This window comes from Alternaria hordeiaustralica, assembly GCF_023758085.1.
Source record: "Alternaria hordeiaustralica strain BMP 2776 chromosome Unknown scaffold_40, whole genome shotgun sequence".
Taxonomy (NCBI): Eukaryota; Fungi; Ascomycota; class Dothideomycetes; order Pleosporales; family Pleosporaceae; genus Alternaria; species Alternaria hordeiaustralica.
The window spans coordinates 32,237-49,609 of record NW_026056812.1 but is presented as its reverse complement, the minus strand read 5'-3'; the positions used below and the strand labels follow the sequence as shown (position 1 = coordinate 49,609).

General features: G+C 52.2%; 6 protein-coding genes across 6 annotated transcripts; 3 read left to right on the top strand and 3 right to left on the bottom strand.

Moving 5' to 3' along the window:
- Positions 1-404: 404 nt before the first annotated feature.
- J4E84_010366 (uncharacterized protein) lies at positions 405-1,156 on the top strand (the record flags this gene model as incomplete). The annotated part of the gene is made up of 2 exons (XM_049392921.1): positions 405-527; positions 581-1,156. 2 exons carry the CDS (start codon positions 405-407, stop codon positions 1,154-1,156), a joined length of 699 nt encoding a protein of 232 aa, XP_049239315.1.
- A 1,891-nt stretch (positions 1,157-3,047) lies between these two features.
- On the bottom strand, positions 3,048-3,308 carry J4E84_010365 (uncharacterized protein; the record flags this gene model as incomplete). Its single annotated transcript, XM_049392920.1, has 2 exons — positions 3,048-3,218; positions 3,300-3,308. 2 exons carry the CDS (start codon positions 3,306-3,308, stop codon positions 3,048-3,050), a joined length of 180 nt encoding a protein of 59 aa, XP_049239314.1.
- A 3,545-nt stretch (positions 3,309-6,853) lies between these two features.
- J4E84_010364 (uncharacterized protein) lies at positions 6,854-9,957 on the bottom strand (the record flags this gene model as incomplete). Its single annotated transcript, XM_049392919.1, has 5 exons — positions 6,854-7,880; positions 7,934-7,961; positions 8,941-9,173; positions 9,252-9,464; positions 9,548-9,957. The coding sequence occupies 5 exons, from the start codon at positions 9,955-9,957 to the stop codon at positions 6,854-6,856; spliced, it is 1,911 nt and encodes a 636-aa protein (XP_049239313.1).
- Positions 9,958-10,625: 668 nt separating this feature from the next.
- On the bottom strand, positions 10,626-11,534 carry J4E84_010363 (uncharacterized protein; the record flags this gene model as incomplete). Its single annotated transcript, XM_049392918.1, has 1 exon — positions 10,626-11,534. The coding sequence occupies one exon, from the start codon at positions 11,532-11,534 to the stop codon at positions 10,626-10,628; it is 909 nt and encodes a 302-aa protein (XP_049239312.1).
- A 202-nt stretch (positions 11,535-11,736) lies between these two features.
- On the top strand, positions 11,737-14,001 carry NOG2 (GTPase required for pre-60S ribosomal subunit nuclear export and maturation; the record flags this gene model as incomplete). The annotated part of the gene is made up of 4 exons (XM_049392917.1): positions 11,737-11,834; positions 11,897-12,488; positions 12,538-12,696; positions 13,015-14,001. The coding sequence occupies 4 exons, from the start codon at positions 11,737-11,739 to the stop codon at positions 13,999-14,001; spliced, it is 1,836 nt and encodes a 611-aa protein (XP_049239311.1).
- Positions 14,002-14,467: 466 nt separating this feature from the next.
- J4E84_010361 (uncharacterized protein) lies at positions 14,468-16,800 on the top strand (the record flags this gene model as incomplete). The annotated part of the gene is made up of 3 exons (XM_049392916.1): positions 14,468-15,539; positions 16,481-16,549; positions 16,604-16,800. 3 exons carry the CDS (start codon positions 14,468-14,470, stop codon positions 16,798-16,800), a joined length of 1,338 nt encoding a protein of 445 aa, XP_049239310.1.
- Positions 16,801-17,373: the final 573 nt, after the last annotated feature.

Sequence of the window (17,373 nt, the reverse complement as noted above, 5' to 3'; positions counted from 1 at the left end):
CGCACGGCTAAGCCATTGGCTAAAGACAACCTCGCTTAGGACTTCTAAGAACATTCGACACACGCTCTACATTGCTTAATATAATCGCGTGGCAACTCCAGCGACACGGCCTTTCTCATCCGGGTTTTGGCTGGTATAGCGTTGCGGTTTCAGGCCTTTGCCGCAACGGCTCGCGATGTGGTTGGTGGAGGCGAAGAAAATGCTCCGCTCATCTGGGGTGCAGGAAGTAGACTTGTTCGCATCTGGGGGTGTGTATGCGATATCACCAAGCATGCAATATATGTAAACCTTGGGTCTGGGTTCAGATCTTGAATGTCAGGGCGAAGACGTTGTTTATAAGTACCCCGACTACAGCAACATTGAAACATCAAGCACCTCCATCAGAACCAACAACAACCATCACAATGAAGCTCTCCGCCCCACTTGTTCTTGCTGCAGCAGCCAGCTCAGCATCTGCCCACACAATCTTCGTCAGCGTCAACGGCGGCGCAGTAGGAGATGGTGTCCGCGTCCCCTCATACGACGGCGTACGCTCTCCATACCCCCAAACCCATCCCCTCCCCAACTAACTTTCCTCCAGCCCATCAACGACGTCTCCACAAACGACATAGTCTGCAACGGCGGCCCCAACCCCACCGCCAAAACCTCCACCGTCATAACCCTCCAAGCCGGCTCCACCGCCACCCTAACCTGGCGCCACACCCTCACCTCAGGCCCCTCCGACGTAATCGACTCCTCCCACAAAGGCCCCGTAATGGCCTACATGAAGAAAGTCAGCGACGCCAAAACCGACTCCGGCGTCGGCGGCGGCTGGTTCAAGATCTCTGAAGACGCGTTTGATGGTTCCAAATGGGGTGTTGATCGTCTTATCGCCAATAAAGGTGTTCAGACGATTACGATTCCAAAGTGTATTGCTCCCGGACAGTATTTGCTTAGGGGAGAGTTGATTGCGCTGCATAGCGCGAGTAGCAGTATGGGCGCGCAGTTTTATATGGAGTGTGCGCAGATTAATGTTACGGGGGGTGAGGCGAGTAAGACGCCGGCGACGGTTTCTTTCCCGGGTGCGTATAAGCAGAATGATGCGGGCATTCTTTACAATCTTTACACGGGGAGTAAGACGTATACGAGCCCTGGACCGGCGGTGTTCAAGTGCTAGACCCGTAGAGTGCGTAGAAGAGGATAGTCACATTGATGCGCAGACGGTCTAGAATAAGAAAATATTCATTTCAAGGTCGAGTGCCTTCTCTTATAAGCAAAGTATCTAGTATGCTGCCGTTCCATTCCCCATACTCAGTACTCTTCTAGTCCAACCTTATCCTACCCAATCCTTAGTCGGCGAAAATGACGACATCTTCATAGCCGCCTACATACTCAACATCTCAGTCGAGAAGTCCGACAGTGACATCGTAGTCATTGCCCTTGCGTATCGCAATGGCGCTTGACTTGTTCTTCCTATCCGTGCCCGCGGTAGGCACAACGGGGAGCTTGTTGAAGCGTACAGTGACGTTGAGGTATTGCGGGGTATGTCGGATGCCCTGCCAGTATCTCCTTGTCCCCGCGGAGCGAGAGGTTGGCTTTGTGGACCTGCTTCAAGGGATGGTGTTGTTGATGTTGGTGATGCGATGGCATGTGGTTTGTGCGGTGCGCATTTGACTTGGTGATGTTAATGGCTGTGATGGATGTTTTGCGCTTCGGGGTGTGAGGGGTGGGAGTGGACATATGTTTTTAAGTGTTGGTGGCATGACGCATGTAGTGATGAGCCGGCTACGAGTTTGATACAACGACTAGGGACAGTTGTTGTGAAGGAGTGAGGTGGAGACATTGCGTTTAAGCCAACGACATTCGAGTCTTTGAGAACTCTTGTAGTCTGCAAGAGTCTAAGAATTGTAATCTCTCTTATTCGTTAAGGAGTACCTTTGCGTATGTAGTGGTGATGTATTGCGGAAATTATAAGTAGCTTGTCTTGCTCTGCGTTATCGCAGCTTAGGTAGTCTGCAACTATACCTACATGAATTTCTTCTAAGATTTCGTGTCGTATGTTACTGCATACACGTTGCTGAAGCTTCAAAGGTAGACAATTTCCAACGCAATGTATACTTATTACCTAGGCACAGTGGAATATTGATGCGCAGTAAGGCGATGGTAGCCAATTGGGTAGCTCGATGCAATGAACTTAACGAAGGTCTGTTTCTGCAGCGTGTACTTGTACCTCGATAATGAATTTCTAATACGGTATGAATCGATAGATTCCAAGCACGTCGAGTGCCAGCATAGGTGATACCTATGACGTCATCGTTCGCGTTCAGCCTTCCTCGTCTCGCGATACAGCCCCGTCCTGTTTACCTTTCTCCTTCGCCTCAGCCATGGCCATGCGACTTCGCGTCAAACTACTGCAGATGATATCCTACGCAAACATGGCATGCGACAAGCACTTCCAGATTCGCTCACCGGTGCACAGCAGGCCAGACATGACATCGAAGGCTTTGTGGCGCGGCAAGGCTGAGGTATTGGCTGTTATGCAGGCTTGGTGATTGCCTTGCGTTATAACCCCTCGTTGTTCCTAAGCTCTTTCCTCGTACTCCGCACGCTCTTAGTAGCCCATGACGTTTTGTTTCGAAGCAGTTGCGCGAAGCACTCTCCGAATATGACCGATCCTCCTGCCACGCCTGGCACGTGGGAAGGGTGTAAATGGGCGCCGAGAAGTCTCATAGTATGGATACTATGAGATTTCCGACAATGGCCTGATATGTTAGTTATTCGCAAGGGGTAAAGCTATGAAAGGTACAATAAAATCTCCCGAGTGAAGACGTAGAAGTAGACAAGGGCTTATAGGCATAGAAAAGGCTACGCACTGTAGTGATACGCCTACTACAACTTTAGCGGTACACCTAGAAGAGACGATCACGAAGCATCGAGGCGGATACTTTGCATTCGAGCTAACGTTATTCAAGTCCTTGAGAAACCTCGCAGTCTCCAACCATGCCCACGCCACTTCCCATCTCTCTCGAATCTCCAGTGGTAGTCACCAACACAGGCACTTCGCCATATCACGCCGGTACTAGATCCCCTTCGTTCACCTCATACTCATTTGCTCTAGGCACTGGGTTGTATTTTTTCTCGATAATGTATTTCGCGATCTCGCCCAGGGTGACGATGACTCGTAGTACGATGTAGATTACGTCGTCGCCTTTGAGCTTGACGGTATCGCCTTCTTTGAACTAGTAAGCGCACGGTTGAATTAGTGTGTTGCATGGGTTTATGCTACGTGTGCGTTGAAGTAGAGTGCGCTTGGTACGTACCTGAGGCATGGATCTGTGAGAGTTCGAGGGTAGGGATGGGAGATGATGTGCTGGGTATGAGGTATGTTTTAGGTGGTCGAAAGGGAGGCCTTTCAACTTGCTTGTGACGGATGCTCTTGTTTATGTGCCACTGATCAGTAGAGCCTCGTCGTCCTCCCATGACGTATCATTAGGCAGTGCCGGGGTATGCATTGCCAGCAAATTATTCCATGCAGTTGCTACTGGTACGACGGTAGAGCCCAAGGAGAAGTGTGTGCTCATTCGTCGTTGCAGCGCCATGGAGAAGATAATTTGGCGAAAGAAGGCAATCACCATTGGAAGTTCTCATAAGAAAAGCATATGCATCCGCATTTGGACGATCCGGTGAGCTACAAACGGCTGCATGCATGAGGTACACTATTCGTTGCGAATAAGACATAGCCTGCATGTAAGGATCTCACGTAAGCGCCTGGATTCTTGGAACTAGCGCATGCCTTTTCCTCGGAGCGACTTGTCGGTCTGGGTGTGGGCGATAGAAGTGTCTGCACGAATTTTAGTGATACAAGCTACTATGTCAACATGTTTGAAGGTTTGAGCGAGTTTTCGTGAGAAGATCCTGTAAATGAAAAATAAAAGATTACATTGTTCTATAGTATGCTGACGGAGACAGTCTGGAAGAAGGGTAAGATGAAAATGCGCACTGGCCCCTGTGTCTGCTCTTTCTTCCATGTCTTCTGTGGTATCGATTGTTGATCTCAGCATGGTAAACCTGACCTCGGGATGCAATAGTTCAAACCAACTTCACTGTCCATCTCTGCCAGTCAGTGGTATGAATCCCGTCCTTATAATGATCAGAATATGGGCCGTCGTACTCCCACAATTGCATCCGACCAACACGTCGAGCGACTCTCTCTTCCCGATCGACCCATGTGAGTAGAAGCGCTTCAACGTGATCACTAGAAGTCATCAAGTACATACAAAATTGGTGGAGTGATGTGATATCTTTCTCCTTGTATTCGTCATAATACAAATGCTGTGTCGGCCCTCTGTATCTGTTTTCGAAGTATCGAGAAGGTTGCGTAGGATCGGTAGCGGATTCTCTTTTCAAATCGACAGGGCGGCTGGGTTCGATGGACATTTTAATCAGGAGCAGATCGAGCGCTTCGCGCGTAATACACGCGCCTTCTACGATGATGTAGGATCCCTCCAAGACCGCGCCATACATGTTGCGCTTGTCCTTCAAGATCATATGGTGTTCTTTAAGCTTGATGTCGAACATCTTGGCTTGTTCTTCCTTATCCCGGTTGCTCAAAGACGTGTAAATTCTCTGTCTGCTCCATCTATGATTAAATGTCACTTCGCCATCAAGACTCGCCCAGCTCCAGCTCGGCGCCCTGTAGTTCTTGTAGGTAGAAGTAAGAATTTCGCGTCGTGACCATGCGAGATGATCCACTAGATGCTCGCTCCAAATCCCAGCAAGGTAATGGCCCAACTCACCGCTGTTGTTAAGCAGACTTGCGACACCGGCCACGGCGTGAAGCTTGTCTGACGGCATTGTGAGACGACGTCTTGAGTACTCGCAAACACATTCGTGCCATGCCTTGAGTGCAATTGACTCTTGGTCGTACGTAGCGCGAGGAGCATTACAGAGTCGGGTGCTTGGTAGCCTTTTTGCTTCCACGAAAGCTTTTGCGATGGATCCTTGCAGCCGACTCTTGGAGAAAGACAAGATGCGACGTCGGGGAGGGCATGCCAAGACATGTGGTCCCCAGGCTTCAGAGACTAATTCTTCTGAACATTCCCAGATCATCTGTTGTTGCGTGTAGTGTATGATGCGGGGTGCAAGCATTCGCTCCTGTGCAGACCAGCCACGAGTAGACAAAATGCAACCCGCAATATCTATATGTGGCGGATCTATCCCATGGTGAAAGTAAAAACTCTTATCTTGACCCAATGCAGGAGAGAAGAGGGCGGTACGTCTGGTGAGAAACCCTTCGCAGCTATTACTGGCCGCAGTTGCAGATATCATGAGCGAGGAGAGGCCATAGTATGAGGCCATCATTGGTGCCTCCTGCTCCCAGTCATCAGCGTCGTCTTGAATGATGCATAGTGCATCGATCCAGAGATATTGATATCCCAGCCGGCGTGTGATCTCAATGGCATCTTCAAAACTCTGAGGGAGCAGTTCCAGACTTATAGCTTGGGCATATTCAGTGATGAGCGATTTGGTGAGTTTTGCTGGCACCTTTCCCCCCCAGCAATGTGATAAAATGACGTATTGGCCCTCTTGGCCGTGGGAGGTCAGCAGCCTCGGCGCTACAGACGGGTCTCTTGATATTTCGATCACACGGTTGGGGAGTTTTACAGATCCTAATTCAGGGCACTTGAGATGATCCGCGCATTGTTCAATCCACGTTTTGATACGGCTGAAGCAGCTCACATCCCATGGATAATTGTGTATTGGGGCTTTAGCGGATACATGCTCGTGGGTATTTCGATCTAGATCTGCTTTAGTTCAACGTGCCACATAGCGCATCCAAAGAGTCGCCCACCGTTCTTTTCATTCGTTGTACACAAAACCCATGGTATCGTATGTTCATAGAAGCCACCGTCTACTTGATTTGGTGTTTTAACATGTAGAAATCTGCCAGTAAACTCGAGAATGGTTTCGTCTGATAGCCTCATACTGCTTGAACTCGAATCCTTTGGACCTTGAAGGATAGCACAAAAGAATGCGCATCCACCGCAACCACGGCGGCCAGGCCCAAGACTGAGAGCCCTGACCACAGTCTCTGTATAGGAGCCAATCGTATGCCACTCGTCATACCCTTCGGTATATAATCTTGAGGATTTCGGATTCCAAGACTGTGGGATAAGTTGTGAGCAGATGCTGCAAAGCTCTGTAGCCATTGCTACAACTCTGGTTGTTCATACCACCTCGGCAAGGACCCAGGCGGAGTTCAACAATTCACAAATTGTTGAATGTGTTGATGAGAGAAGTAAGAAGGGCCAGGTGTGGTTGCACGATGCGGGGTAAGATTGCGGCGCGGTAGATGCGCACACGTGATTGCAGATCGTTGATCTCAACCCTCCAAGGTTGCAAGGCTCTGATCTCAGCCGTAAAAGCGCACAATGTCGTCGTGCGGCTTTGTGATATAGCATTGGAACTTCAACGAGTGCTGGGATTTATGAGCCTTCTAAGGTTCTGTTCCAACTAGAAAAAAAGAGTGTGAAGTCGAAGACGACTACAGGGCGTAAATTAGCCAATGAAGCTATGCACCTATCCGCGATCATACCCAGACTCCTACCATCGGCGGTGCCCGCCGGAATGCCCCCTGGGAGGTTACATAAGGCGTTAGACCAATATCATCATCATCATCATCATCATTATACCCAGACTCCCCCATCTTCTCACGCCAGCTCAAGCTCAATTAACGAATCCAGAATATGCGGATGCCGCCAAACCCCCATCATCTTCAACCTCTGACGTGCTGCCGGTGGCCCTTGGATACGGGTCTGTTAAGCTGTGAGTGACGCTGAAAGACTACTGCTTCCCACTTTCTACGTCTCTATCCTCAACTCCCCGGGCTCCAAGGCTGTCCAATGGCCTTCCTGAATCCCCCTTCAAACACATCAATCGTCTGATTCATATTCATCCCACTCGCAATCGCCAGCTGCAACATTATCCGCGCTTGAATAGGATGCACAAAGCCTGACTTCGCAAACGAAGGTGTCCGCGCTGGACTCGACGGCCCATGCGGACTGCGGGTCCCAACAACGACTTGAAGCCCTTTCTCCATCGCCTCAGCAATCTCGTCTCCGCCATTCGGCACACCACCATTTCCAGTCCCGGCAATAACAACACCGTCCGCGCCGTTAGCGTGCGCATCCAGTACCAACTTTCCATCAAACTCGCGGGCCGCGTACAGTATATCCACCTTCGGCAACGTCGGATACGTCGGATACGCACTCACAGTCCCCACATCGAAATAGTACTTCCACAGCGGCTGACTCGGTGTATTGAAGAAAACCGGTAAACTGTTAATGAAGATGCCCAAATCACCACCAGACGTAGGACCAAAAGCATCCGGATTGGTCGAATGCAATTTCGTTACCCAATACCCAGGTATGATGCGTGCGTTGAACGCTACCATGAGTCCTCTATTCCGCGACTCGGGACTCGCAGCTAGCATGACTGCGTCGAAGAAATTCGCTTCTCCGTCCCAGGAGAGGTGGGTGAAGGGTCGCATACTGCCTGTCCCGACGATGGGTTTCCCGCAGTTGATCAGTGAGTCCATGAGGAATGCGGTTTCTTCGAGCGAATTCGTGCCGTGCGTGTATACTGCGCCTACGATGTCGCTGTCGGGTGAACAGAGCGCGTCGTGTGCGAAGCGCGTCATGTTCATGACTAGAGCGTCGTTTGTGCCGGTGGAGCCATCGTCTTCGGTGGTCCAGTTGGACACGGCGAGTTGCGTGTTGTTGAGCAGGTACGGGTTGCGTGCTATGATGTCTTCGCCGGTTTGGCTGAGCTGCCCGTATTGCGTGTCGTCAAGCGCGCCGTAGATGGAGCCGCCGGCTATGGTGCCGCCGGTGAAGAGGACGCTGTGGGCGGTTTAGATGGGGATGTGGATGTTGGGATTTCGCGTTGCACGTACAGGACTTTGGGGAGGCTGCTGTTACCGCCTAGCCATGTTAGACCGAGTCGTTCGCTAGCGGTTGTTGCTTGACGTGGTTGGGAAGCTGTGGGTGCGGCGTTGCCGACCACGCTTAAAGAAGCAGCAATTACAAAGTCACAGAACCGCATGATGATTGACTGTCAACAAACAAAAGACTCGATGCTGTACACCTTGTACTACTTGTACCTTTATACTTTCACCCGTCCCACTCTTGCCGTCGCCCAACTCCTCCGCTTACATCCGCGGGCATTTTGATCTGACATATCGCCGGTGACGAGCCGTGTCTCCTCATGTAGCATCACGACATCGTGCATGTTCACTTCCTTGGCCACGTATATATGAGGAAGGTGTGAAGCTTGTGCTGCGAGTAGTCATGGAGTTGTTATCGTTCCTGCGTTATCGTCGAGAGATGAGCGAAGCTAGGCTGTGTTGGGGGCTGGGCAAGGCCCCACGTTTGCCAAGAGCGGGGTCGGTAACCAGAGACCTCGTTGCGCCTTGTCGTACTAACGAGAACGTCGGAAATTCTAAGGTCTGCTGTTAACACGACCTAGACCGAGTAGGAGATGAATTTAGCGCTGCGAAGACTAGGTTATTTACGGGTCTCTCAACAATCCGAGAGGCGCCCGATTGGAAGCTACGCGCAAGCTATCGGCATCACGTCAAGGCAACTGGACAGCCTTGAAGTCCGGGGAGTGAAGGATAGATACGTGTTGTTAGATATAGAAGATGATGGAGATGGTAAGAGAAATGGGGAATGAGATCTGACTCTCCATCCCAAGCCTTCCAGATCCTTGGTCTAGATGCACACCTCTACCCCCCTCCCAACGTCCCCAAAATCCCCCCTTCCCATCCCAACCTTCACTTATCCCCCTCCCACCACCTACTCCCATCCCACCCCTTCCCGGCACTCTTCCCCTTCCCATCCTTCTCACTCTCATGCTTATGAAAAAACGCAAACTCCTTCCCGATATCACTCAACCCATCACCCGCATCGTTCACCAGCATGCCCTTGCCCGGTCTCGCCATGAAGTACGCATAACGATGGATATCCTGCGAATTATCCATCCACGGCATGACGTCGTCCAGAAAGTTCCTGATCTCGTCGTCGGTGCCTTCGGCGCGGAATTCGGTGACCCAGATGGGGAGGCCCTTGGCGACTTTGCGCGCGTTGGCGATGTGGTCTTTGAAGTTTTGGGCGGAGTTGGGGAGGGTGTTGTACCTGGGGGTTTGCAATTAGTGAGGCTGCGCGTGAGCTGGACCTCGGGAGGGAGAACTTTGAAGAAGAACAGGGACGTACCAGTGGATGTTGATAAAGTCAATGGTGCATCCATCGCACGCTTCCAGAAACTTGGCCAGCCAGCCCAGACCCGTGGTATCAGAGGCTGCGGCATTAGTGACAGCGGGCGAACCGAGATACATCGCGCTGTTGAAGTTGGAGAGCGGTTCCATGTGTTTCTTCCAACCAGCGACAGCGGTGGGGACGTCGATGCAAGAGCCGCCTGCGTCAGGACTTTTACTGTAATCAGCACAACCTCGGACACACACACACACACACACACACCTATTCTCACCGAAAGCAAAGACTGTACTTACATGCAGTTATCCGGCTCATTAAACCCCATCAACCACGTCGCAAACCCGTTATCCTCGAAATTCTTCCTCGCCATCGCCTCCGCATTGTCTTTCCACCTTCCCGTATGATCGTCGCGCAGTGAATGCAGCATGGGGATGAAGCGGAACCAGGCAGGTGAGAGGGCGGATGAGGAGTCCCAGTTGAAGCGCCAGGTGACGTGGGTTCCATCGCCTTGGAAGAGCTTGTTGTAGGCGACATCGTTGTAGGCTACGCCGCGGCGTTCGTGGGCGGGGGTTTGGGTCAGGGGGTCGTGTTTGGGCTTGCTGCCTTGGGTGGAGGCGGGGGTGTCGTCGGGGAGGGGGGTCGCGAGGGGGGTCGCGGTGGTGAGGACGGAAAGCAGGAAGACGAGGATTAGGGCGAGGAGTTTCATGATGGGCGAGGAGATCGAGGTAGAGACTGGGTGGAGAGAGAGAGTGGTGGGCTTGGGGCAATCGATGGTATTGAATGGTGGTGTGGGAATTGACGCCCAGGTAGGGAGTGAGTGAATCTTGTGAAGGGGTTCTGTGAGAGAATGTGGAGAAGTAGATGTATGAGTGTATGAGCAAGTTATGGGTCCATGGATCACGCTCGCTGGTCTAGCGCTGATAACGCCTTCGCAGAGGTAAAGTCGGGAGCCTTGACAAACGCTTCAAGTAGAGTTTGGTCACGACCCGGGTGGGTACTCGAAGTCATTGACCTAGAGAAGGCAGGCGTGACTGACCGACGGTGCGAGAGCGGTGGATGCAATCAGAAGACTACCAATGCGATCGGTCGCGGTGATTAGGCCAAGACATGTGGGTTAGAATGTATTTCGTTCGTTTGCTGGAAGTCGCGAAATGACAATGTTGAGTGGAAGATAACGGACCGCTGTGTCTCCTTCACCTCACTAGTGCTTGAGCAGTCTAGCTCGCTGTCCGCTATTGGCGACGCATGCCCAGGTCCGGAGTGAAAGGTGGACCACGGTGATTGATCAAAGTGAGAAGGCGTGCCAAAAATCATCGAGACGTCCAAAATATTGGTATACACATGAAGTATATGATACATAGCTCTGCACTGAGCCTACATCTTACCACCAGTAAGCTCCTCGGCCACCTTCTTGACGCGCTCTTTGGCAAGGCCAACACCCTCGCCACCCTTGAGCTTGTTGAGCATGTCGCCGACACCCTCGGGCAGGGGACCGTCCCATGGGCTGAGACCGTTCCTGCCGTCTTCTCTTGGACCCATGACTCCCCTGGCGTCCCAGGCAACAGGCTGCTCATCAGACCCGAAGACCTTTTCTATCGCCTCGTCTAATTGTTGTTCGTCCACGATGAACTTTCGCGCGTTGGTGTATAGATCGTGTAGGCGAGAGGCGCGGATTTCTTGTATCCGGGCTACTCGGCGCTGGTATGCTCGGCTCCGGGCCTTTGTGATGTCGGGCCGCGGAGGCAGGCTGTCGGTGAGGAAGTCACGGATGCCCTTGGCGACGGATGTTTCTGTCAGAATGTCGACTTCGCGCCGTGGTGCCGTGGCCAATTCCCGCCTTTTCGCACCGATGGCCTGGATCTTGGCCATGTACTCGGCCTCTGATGTGACCTTTCGCTCGTGCAGCGCCTTGACACCCTCCTTCAAATTCTCTCTCCGCTTCTCTGCCAGCCTCTGCTTGTATAACCGGTAGTCGACATCCCGGCTGTATGGTCCGGGGGCCTTGACGTCTTTGGGCTCCTTCGTACTCCGGTCGAGGAAGATGTCCGACTCCTTCGGGTGCTTATTCCTTGTCTTGAAGACGTCTCTTGGAATGGGGAGGTGGCCCTTTACTGCGGGCTTGGCTGGGTAGGTGGGCTGCAGCGGCTTCGGCACGTCGATGTAGTTTGGCGACTGCGGACCGAGGGCGAGAGCGGAAGGTGTGGAGGAGAAGGCACGCACACACAGACTGCTGCTCCAGCCATTAGCGGCGGCAGAGGGTCGGACGGGTATCCTGGGCGGCATGGCGGTGTTCCTGCCTCGTGCACTCGAATGCGGCGATGCGGAGGTGCTGCTGCGGTGTCGTCGCGCCTGCTTCGAAATTGTCGGCGCCAAGCCCCTTGGCCCCACTCTGGCTAGCTCCCGCCTCTCAAAAAAAGTTGCCCATGCCTCGCGAACTCTACTCTTCACTCTTCCCAACCCGCCAACACCACAGGAAGCAGTCGCCATGGGTGTCCAGAAGAAAGAGTACAACCGCAAGGAGCGCGAGGGCAAGACGGGCGATGGCATGGGAAACGTCAAGACCAAGGGCGCCAACTTCTACCGGTACGTTGCGCAATCTTTTTGCGCCAGGGTCTTTATGTACAGGTATACTGATAGTTTTGTAGTGATGCGAAGAAGGTGAAGCTCCTCAAGCGCCTTACAGGTGGCACAGCGGAGCGCAATGCCAAGGGAGACATTACCAAAGCCGCCGTCTACCAGAACCGCGCTGCACCTGTCGCCCGCGTCGAGCCCAACAGGAAGTGGTTTAACAACACGCGAGTGATATCGCAAGATGCCCTCGACAGCTTCCGCTCGGCCGTGGAGGCGCAGTCTTCGGACCCTACCACGTTCCTGATGAAGCGCAACAAGCTCCCCATGAGCTTGATCGAGACACCAGGACAGATCCCAGGTCTCAAGCAGCACGCGGCCAAGATCGCCGTTGGCAGCCAGCCTTTCTCAGAGACATTCGGCCCCAAGGCCCAACGGAAGCGCCCGAAGCTCGACTTCAGCTCCATTGAGGATCTGGCTGGTCGCACAGGCAGCATGCACGAGACCTACGTGGAGCGCCTCGAGAACGCCAAGCTGCTCTCGGGCACGTCTGGCGAGGCAGAGCAGAACGAGTCCTTTGCCGACAACCCCAACGGCGAGCTTACGTCTGCGCGCGAGTTCATTTTCATGAAGGGTACATCGAAGCGTATCTGGAACGAGCTATACAAGGTAAGCTTACAAGCATCGCCTCTCGCAAGCCATATCTAACATACTCCAGGTCATTGATTCTTCCGATGTCATTCTCCATGTCCTAGACGCCCGTGACCCTGACGGTACCCGCTGCCGCTCCGTCGAAAAGTACATCCGCACCGAGGCACCTCACAAGCATCTAGTCTTTGTGCTCAACAAGGTCGATCTTGTTCCCTCCAAGGTTGCTGTAAGTCCACACCCCCTCTCTACCCCCTACACCAATCACACCCTCCTTAAGTCAAGGACCTTTTCCTATTCCATGAATACGGTTCTGTTACAAGTTGGGAAGAGCAAAAGTGGCTCGCTGGCCTAAGATCGTCTTGATCGCGGGTCGATTGGTAACCGTCTTGGTTGCCGATCAATAGAGTCACGCGTGATTTGTTTGAGTTGAGGACCGTCTCTGCACTCGCAGCTTCATGGCGGTACTCTTAGTAATATTTCGCACATTCCGTCGTCGACGCATTATATCATGTCAAGTCAATGACCACGCACTGACACTTGACAGGCTGCATGGGTTCGTCATCTCAGCAAAGAGTTCCCGACTCTTGCTTTCCACGCCTCCATCAACAACAGCTTCGGTAAGGGTTCTTTGATCGCCCTTCTCCGCCAGTTCAGCTCTCTCCACAGCGACCGTAAACAGGTCTCCGTGGGTATGGTTGGCTACCCGAACACCGGTAAATCGTCCATCATCAACACTCTGCGAAAGAAGAAGGTATGCGTTGTCGCGCCCATCGCTGGCGAAACCAAGGTCTGGCAATACATTACCCTGATGAAGCGCATCTACATGATCGACTGTCCTGGTATCGTACCACCAAACCAGAACGACACCGATACAGATCTACTCCTTCGCGGTAGTGTACGTGTCGAGAACGTCGAGTACCCAGCACAGTACATCGAAGAGGTTCTAAAGCGGGTACAACCGCGACATCTTCAACGAACGTACGACATCAAGGATTCAGATTACAAAGGCGATGCTGTCGCTTTCCTGGAAAACCTGTGCCGCAAGAGCGGCCGTCTGTTGAAGGGCGGTGAAGCTGATATTGACGGCGCTGCGAAGATGGTTTTGAACGACTGGATAAGAGGAAAGCTTCCTTGGTTCACTCCACCACCATACAAGGAGGGTGAGGAAGCAGTGAGCGGACCCATCAACGCGAAGCGCGAAGGCAAGCTCGGTGAGATGAGCAAGAAGCGGAAGCGAGGTGGTGAGAGCGAGGCCGGTGAGAAGGCTGGTACGAAACAAGACGAGTCCGACTACGATAGCGACTTTAGTGGGTTCAGTGACGATGATGGCCTACAAGTGGATGGCGAGGACGATGATGAGGAAGAGGTATCGGACGACGACGAAGAAGGTGGCACAACACTAGAAGCCGTCGACGTTGACGAAGCAGTCGACGATGATGACAAAAGCGAAGACGATGAGGTGGTGGAGAAAGAGCTCGCTGCCATAACATCGGCGCTTTCCAAAGCGAAGAAGCGGCAAAAGACCACGTAAGGTCAAAAAGATGATTAGTTTATGATTCAAATGATACCCCGATATTACGATGTCTCAATCACTGAACAGTCCCTCAACGTCTTGGTGGTGCGACATGATTACAAACGATTTCATCGCGAAACAGGCAATCCCTTTGTCACGCAGTGGTCCAGATAGGCTAGCTGGTGCCTCAGTGGCTGACGCAAGGATGGAAGGATCACAAACGTGGGCACAACGTGGATAACGTCCTGGATTGGGGGTTCTGGACTTGGGCCATCATGCTGACATGCAGCCTCGCCACGCTTCGCGGGTGCCACCTGCCGTGCCATGCTGCCAACAGTTCGGCACAAGTTCGTCCGACGGATGAGGGGCACAAGTGTTGTACGACTGGGCTATTATCCCGACTACTTGTCGCGACTGTCAAAGCGCAAGGCTGGTGCTCTTTGCCTCCCAACTATTGCAACCCTCGATTTCCCCAAACTTAATCATGGCCGCCGATCCGACTCCGACCAAAGCTGCTCTCTCCCTGCTCGACAACATCGCCTCCCTCAGCACCGGCTTCAAAAATGGCCAAAGCGGCGCAAGAGAAGGCTTACTAGACGCATGCCATAGCCTCATCGCAGAAGCCAGCCACCCATCCGAAAACATGCTACACATACTCTGGGCCCAACCCACCCACCTAACCACGCTCTGGCTAGCCGTCGAGATACAGCTCTTCCAAGCCATGCACTCAGTCCCAGAAACCGGAGCCAGCAGCCACTCCATCGCAAAACAATGCTCTAAAAACTGCTCCAAAAACGTCGACCCCGTCATCGTCGCACGCATGCTACGCCACCTCGCCGCCATGGGCACAGTCCGCGAGACCGGCCCTGATACTTTCGCTAATACACCTACGTCTAGGGCGTTTGCTGAGCAAGCGTATCAAGACTCTATCCTGTTCATCGCGGAAGACTTCCAGCCTGTGCACCACTCCATGAAATCTTATTTCTCAGAAAGGGACTGGAAGTGTCCTGATAGCGGTCTTGATGCGCCGTTCCAGCACACTTACAATTGTAAAGGGAGTCATTACTTTGAGTACATGCAGCGCCGGAATCCTGAGATGGGGCGGAGGTTTGCGAGTATGATGGGGAGTTGGAGTAAAGGGAGGCCGAGGTGGTTTGAGGCGGGACATTATCCGGTAAGGGAGAGGTTGGTTGAGGGGGCGGAGGCGGGGAAGACGTTTCTTGTTGATGTGGGGGGTGGGAGTGGTCATGATGTTGAGGGGCTGAGGGGGGCGTTTGAGGGACGGTTACCGGGGGGGTTGGTGTTGCAGGATAGGCCTGAGATTGTGGAATTGGCGAAATTGGGGCCTGGTGCAAAGGCTATGCCGCATGACTTTATGACGGAGCAGCCTGTCAAGGGTGCGCGGGCGTACTATCTGCATTCCATCATCCAAGACTGGAACGATGAGATCAACTCCCAGATTCTGAAAGCGATTGTGCCGGCGATGACGAAGGGGTATTCCAAGGTTCTCGTTAACGACTTCGTCGTGCCGGATCAGGGTGCGCATTGGGTGCAGAGTAAGTTCTTCCGCCTTCTCCAATGTGGTATTGTGATGGGTTGCTAATACGTGGTAGCCTGTCTGGACTGGGAGCTCATGGCTAGTCTGGGGGCAAGACATCGGACGGAAGAGGAGCATCGCAGGATGTATGAAGAAGCGGGGTTGAAGGTGATGGGGGTTTGGCGGCATCCGCATAGTTTGGATTCGCTGATTGAACTGGAGCTGGCTTGAGTGGATGTTGGAACTGAAGGACTGGTGCACTTGATAGACTACTCCATCGCGCCCGTATGGAAGCTACGCGCATAGCTTTTTACTATCGCCGATGGGCTTCACGCGAGGACTCATGGCGTTCTCGCGAGTGACTTTGGGCGTGTACATTGTGGGGATTGGAAAAGTTTGAATCGGTGGTCTTTCAGAGTCACCCACAGCCTAACGGACTTCGTCTCCAAAGGCCATCGGTAACACGTCAAACGGAAGCTTTCTTGATGCAATCGTTTATATACATACATATTACATACGAGCGTTCAGAATGTGCAAGAAGATATCGGGAATAAAATGCGAGTCGAATATTATAATCACAGGTTGACCAGCCTGACCACCGATGACGTTGAAGCAAAAACGGCATTTCACGAGAAACGAACCTCAACCTTCGACATCAATAACACATTCTTTGCCTTCTTCCGAGCCCGAACAGCAATGGCATCTACTCAAATCGACATCGACATCTGTGTAATTCAGGCAGAATTCTAGGTCTCACGTACGATAACTCGCCCAAAGGTCCCGAAACACGCTTTCTACAGTCAAGCAAGACAAGACTAACGGTTACATTCTGTCCTTCTGCCTTTCAAACGACCAAAGCATTTTCCTCTCATTCAATCCACCAGAGAAATGGACCTGTGACTCCATTGGCCAAAATTCAAGATCGGCAGCCTACAATCTTGACGTTTCTCTATGAGGCAGTGCATGATGTCATGGGTTCCGACACTACACTGGATGAAGTTGAAGTGGGAGGCGCATGGAAGATAGCGTGTATGTATCATGCAATATCCCAGCGTTCAAGAAATTATCTAACTATCTTGCTAGACGGAGCGCTCGATGTGCTGAAACACGCTAACCCGCCGCCTAATCCGCGAATGAAGCCCGCTGAAGATATGACGACTGCACCAGAGCCCTATGCATTTGCTGCATTCGCTTATTGGCTCAGCGTTAATCCTTTCAAGGAGGGTGACTACTGGGACTGGACCGCCGGATCAGCTCGTCACCGGAGCAACACACCGTGAAAGGGGGACTGTTTTAGCACTGGAAGCGATGCATCTGCCGTGTTGACTCTCTTGAACAATTCGTCTACTTCTCGCGATGCAACCTCACGTCGATGCGTCTTTTCAAGTCCTTGACCTATTCAGTCACCTCCATATCTTCATCCTGATGCAGCCGAGTGGCACAAGGATAGCTTTATGTGAATATAATATGTCGTTTCAAACCATCACTTCAGCTCTTTTCCAGCATGTGTGCGTCAGATTGGAAATGAACGATTTCGAGTGGTTTGCCGCAATAGGCGAAACATCATCAATGGCAATCCGTTTAGTTAGATAAAAGATATGGGTAGAACGTACTTTCATGGAAGTCCTGGTATTACAGTTGTCAATGTCTCACAAAAAGTCCGACTAACGCTCAAACGCTCGATGAGACGACCCCAGGACTCTTATTTCGGAATAAGAGGTGACATAGGTGACGATGTTCGAGCTGAAGACCTAGGCCGGCTTCCATCCAATGATGAGGTTCAGTTGTGCGAACTACAGATGCGAGTCACATATCTACCACCTGATTGGCTGGCGATTCCGGTAGCGAACAAA